Source organism: Brassica napus, unplaced genomic scaffold, assembly GCF_020379485.1.
Source record: "Brassica napus cultivar Da-Ae unplaced genomic scaffold, Da-Ae ScsIHWf_57;HRSCAF=97, whole genome shotgun sequence".
NCBI classification, from domain to species: domain Eukaryota; kingdom Viridiplantae; phylum Streptophyta; class Magnoliopsida; order Brassicales; family Brassicaceae; genus Brassica; species Brassica napus.
Window position 1 is genome coordinate 30,628 of NW_026016639.1, and position 4,709 is coordinate 35,336.

Genomic DNA, 4,709 nt, shown 5'->3' on the forward strand with positions numbered 1-4,709 from the left:
CAGACAAAATAAAAGTCTGAGCAAGGTTTCGATAAAAGATAAGCTTCCTCCTAATTCTGAATACTATTGCCTAGTGGATGCTTCATGGAAGTCTTCTAGAAAGGAGATGGGTTTGGCTGGTACTTACACAGAAGAGAAGGCAACCAAATCATGCATGGATCCTCAGCAGAAGCGCCTATGAATTCTACTTTAGAGGCTGAAGCAATAGCCCTCCTGATGGCAACACAGCAAATGGTCCGACTAAACTACTCTAAAGTTTGCCTTCATGGGAAATTATAAGAGTTTATTTGATGAGTTAAATCAGTTCAAAACTGAACAAACCAACAGAAACGTCCGTATCACAGAGGCTGTCTTTGTGCCACAGGATATCTTTGAGATATCAAGACATAGAGATTACACTTTTCATTACATATCTAGAGAAAATCTTAATGTTGTAGACTCCCTTGCTAAACAAGCTAGGTTACATAAGAAAAACTATGTTGTATCTTGGAAGTTTTAATGTTTTTAATGAAAAAATTGACCAAAAAAAAGTATGAACGGAACTTCCACAACCATGATCAACAAAGACAAGCTGATGACATATATATACGTTACGTCCAACCATACACTCACGGCCCTGTAGAAAAAATTCCTGAGCACGCAGATAACACTGGAAAAAGTATACATTACCTAACAACCAGACTTTCAAATCTAACACATAGTAAGACGGTATGTCATTCCAAATTGAAAGAATACATAGAATCAAACAGTTGCTGCATTGACAATATAATCATATAATTTAAAGCACCTGGATTATGCCACAGTAGCAAAAGATTGTGAACCTTCCTCGAAGGAGAATAAATGGCTATAAGGGAGTTGTCTGGGCATCGTCGTTGAAGGTTGTCTTGATGAGGCTGATGTCTGCGAAGAGAAAGTTAGACATCACTTAGTTTTATTGCAGAATACTGGTGATGATGATTAAATGAAAGATTACAGACTCACCTGGAAACTGAGTATTAGTATTTGCCAATGACGTCAGATGTCCGAAGTTTGGAACCTAAAGAGCTCTGCGAAAACTGCAATAGGTGGAGTGGTAATGTCAACTAATTTCGTAAGATAGGTGAAGCGAATTGCAATGGATATACGAATTTCAGTGCTTGAAGTTAGTTTTACACTATAACCATGAGGTTAAGAACAGCTATGCTCATCTTCTTCAGCTAAAACTAATAACTGTAATAACTCTTAGAGTCCAAAACAGTAAATACAAACTACCTGCAAAAGAGACTTCCTCCATTCGAGTAAACATTTTAATTGAAACCAAAAACCAATGATGTATAAATATAAGTAAAAGTCAGAAAACCTTTCTGATCTCCTGAAGTTATAGTTTATATTGTTTTAGTGGTGAGGATGACGGCGTTTGGCTCGTCTATATCCAAGCTGCCGATGTTTGGGCCACCCTCAAACCTTACTATCTCTGCTCCTACAGCTTCCTCAAGACGATCCTTAAGAAACCAACAATAGAATCCAACCACAAACCTTCAATTTATCCACTAGGGAACTTCCCCCGGCGTCAAAACTAATTTGAGAGATAGTTTTCATAATTATAGTTGCTTGAGGTAGATAGTCAGCATTTTATAAGTTTTCTTATCGAGTTCCAAGAACTTTGCTCTTAAAAGAAGTTGAATCTCCTTCACAATAACATGCACTGGCTAGTGGAAATTGAAGAGTGTGATCTCAAATTTCTTCCTTTCTAAAGAGCATAGACTATGACTATACATAGACATGGATTGAGTACATGCATACAATAAAGTTAACGTTGACTGGGATATTTAACTTTTTGTGTTTAATATACTTTTTCTGGTTTGATCTATGATTTTTCAGGTTCAGAAAAATAGAAACCGAGATTTTTAATATTTATCTAGTGAATTCCCAAAATATTTTTCCTTTATCAAATATGATTTTCACACCACTTATTCAATGGAAACTATCATTTATCCCACAAACACACATAAATTGCAGTTATATAGTACCACATTTTAATTTTAGTCATGTTTATATTATCAAATCCCCAGTTACCATCATTTAGAATATAACATTACCTTACAACTGTAAAGACACAAACGACTTATTCGAGAACAAACAAAAGACAAACACACGCGTACCGTACGACATGGTACTTTACTGAAGATTTAGATAAGAAAGAAGCAAACACAAGACAATGGACCGATGATTTTGATGATTTATGAGGTTCAATGAATCAGCAATGTCTGGTGCAGAAGCACCGACGACGAAGTCCACGGCATTTGCCTCCGCCAAAACCTTCGTTGTGGCACACGTTTGCGCAGTTATTTTCGCTCACGCATGGACCCTTGAACCTATGGCTCTGTGACTCACATGTGCGTGCCTCCACTGATACTGGACCCATCCCTAGACAAAATCAACACCAATACAAACACTTTGTTTAGACCATAAGTATTTAATTTTGCTAAATAGTTTTTAATAATTGAAATCATGTAGGAAGGATAAGCGACACAAACCAACTTTTTCTATGAGCATTCACAAGAACATTCGCTTGAAACATGAAATATATATATATATATATATATTATATAGATCCATATATATACAAAAGTATGTTATGTTATTGATATATTGTAAATGGTTGTATATTTTCATACATATGTTTATAGTTAGATATTAAATTATGAAAGTAATGAACCTGTAGCAACGAATATCATGAACAAGAGGAGAACAGCTGAGATCAAACGCATCGAAAGCTTCATTTTGAGAGTGAGAAAGAAAATTTCAGAGGTAGATTGGAAGGCAACAAATGTTAAGTGTGTAGGCAGCTAATGAAGGAGATGGCACTATATAAAGGACAAAGCAGTATAACAATATTTCTAACCTATATCTACGTTTTTTAAATAGAAAACTTCTATTATAAAAGTAGATATGTTCAAATAATGTTTATATTTGAAAAAAAATATAGAAAACATTATTTATGTCTCTATATTTCGAGATGAAAAACATTTTCTATATCTGTTCCTAAACATGGAAATCCTCTATGACAGAGGCTTACTTTAAAATAAAATCTTCTTTATAATAAAGTTTTCTATTTTCAAGGAAAATATAGATATATAATGCTATAGAACCATCAAAATTATTGATTATTATATCTCATTGTTGAACTTTTTAATATCTAAGAGATTTTTTTTGAATAATTTTTTTAAAGTATCTTTTTGAAGGACATTATTAAATTTCGATATTCCTATTGATTTCTGCCACAGTGGTGTGACGACGATTTGACGTTTTTTTTCCTTTCTCTTTTCCTGCTTTATTCACATTTTCTTCGTTTTGTAATTTTGTCGATTTATTTGCTTTGCCGACACTGTAATAAATAAAAAATTGCTCCTTATTGGAATTGACAAGACACGCAGAGATATCTAAACGTTTGGAGAAGTCATTTTCGAAATCAATAAAACAAGTATTTATTTCAGAATTAATTAAGTAAAAAATTGAGCTATTCAGATAATGTATGGTCCACAAATATGAGAGTCGCCACATGAAAAACGTAAATAAACCAAGAGTCCGTTAATTGTAAAACCATTAAGTGAATTAGTAAAACAATGTATCTATTTTCGTACCAAAAAAAAAAAAAAATTACAGGTGGTGTAAACGTAAATTTTGGTATTTTACACACTCTGTTTAGCTAAAACCCAATTATTTAGTATTATATTAAATGTTTATCCTTGTTACTAGTTGTGTGAATTTGTAAATAAAACTAGTTATATGAACGATAAACAGGATTAAGAATTCAAAAAAAAAATCTATGAAATAATAGAAATGCATTTGGTTAAACTAGAAGAAAGTAGTGCACTTACTTTTATTTTTTTCTTATGGGGAAGTGGCAGACAAAAACCTGATTTATTTTCTCTTTATCATGTACAAGATTTTCAGGGAAAATCGCATAATACTTAAAATAAAAATTCAAACCTTAAGAAATTTAAAATTTAAAAAAGGTTTAAGCCCCAAGATTTTCATTTACTCTTTTGATTTCACATAACTAATAAGCTTTTACCGGGTTCCATTGTCAATTTTAAAGTGTTGACAAAATAAAATTGGTTACAATTTTTTTTGTGAAAATTTAATACAAATTCTACTCAGATTCATATCTCTTCTCTCGCGTAAAAGGTGTATATCAATCTGAGAAGATAGTCTTTTCTTTTTGGAAAATTTGAGAGCAATTTCAATATAAATTCTATTTTTCTTTTAAAATAGGATATCTCTATAATATAATAAGTTTTGCTCTAATCCTATTCTATTTTGTAGTAGAAAATAGTGTAATAAACAAAAAATAAATACATTGTTATATTCATAAAGTAAAACTATTTTCAAACCTGTTCTAAAGAGCAAAATGAAATCGGTTGGAAACATGTCGATCCCAATAAAAAGTACATCCTAAAGAAAAATAAATATTTTCTCCTCCCAGGTTTTGAACCATGCACCTTTGACCTAACAAATTAGAAACACAACCACTGAATTGTAACTTTTAACAATTTTGATGCTCTTAAATATTTAACGTATTTTGACGCTTAAAGTCCGAGCTTCCACAATTTTAGGTCATAGGTTTCAATTTACATATGTAAAAGATATATAACTATAAATAGGTTTTGGACAAAATAACTATAGATTTATCTTTTAAACTAAGACTGTAAATAAATGTTGCACAT

The 4,709-nt window shown here is 31.9% G+C and overlaps 1 protein-coding gene across 2 annotated transcripts; it reads right to left on the reverse strand.

The window, feature by feature from the left end:
- Window positions 1-262: 262 nt before the first annotated feature.
- Window positions 263-2,954, reverse strand: LOC111214169 (defensin-like protein 1). 2 transcript variants are annotated; one of them, XR_007336346.1, is made up of 3 exons: window positions 2,699-2,954; window positions 982-2,406; window positions 263-900 (listed from the first exon to the last, which is right to left on the reverse strand). XR_007336346.1 is itself a non-coding variant. In XM_022716512.2 (2 exons), the coding sequence occupies exons 1-2, from the start codon at window positions 2,760-2,762 to the stop codon at window positions 2,237-2,239; spliced, it is 234 nt and encodes a 77-aa protein (XP_022572233.1). In that variant the 5' UTR covers window positions 2,763-2,846; the 3' UTR covers window positions 2,007-2,236. The 2 variants fall into 2 exon arrangements, 1 of the variants encoding a protein (XP_022572233.1); XM_022716512.2 differs by lacking the exon at window positions 263-900 and having other exon boundaries at window positions 2,007-2,406; window positions 2,699-2,846.
- Between the last annotated feature and the right edge of the window lie 1,755 nt (window positions 2,955-4,709).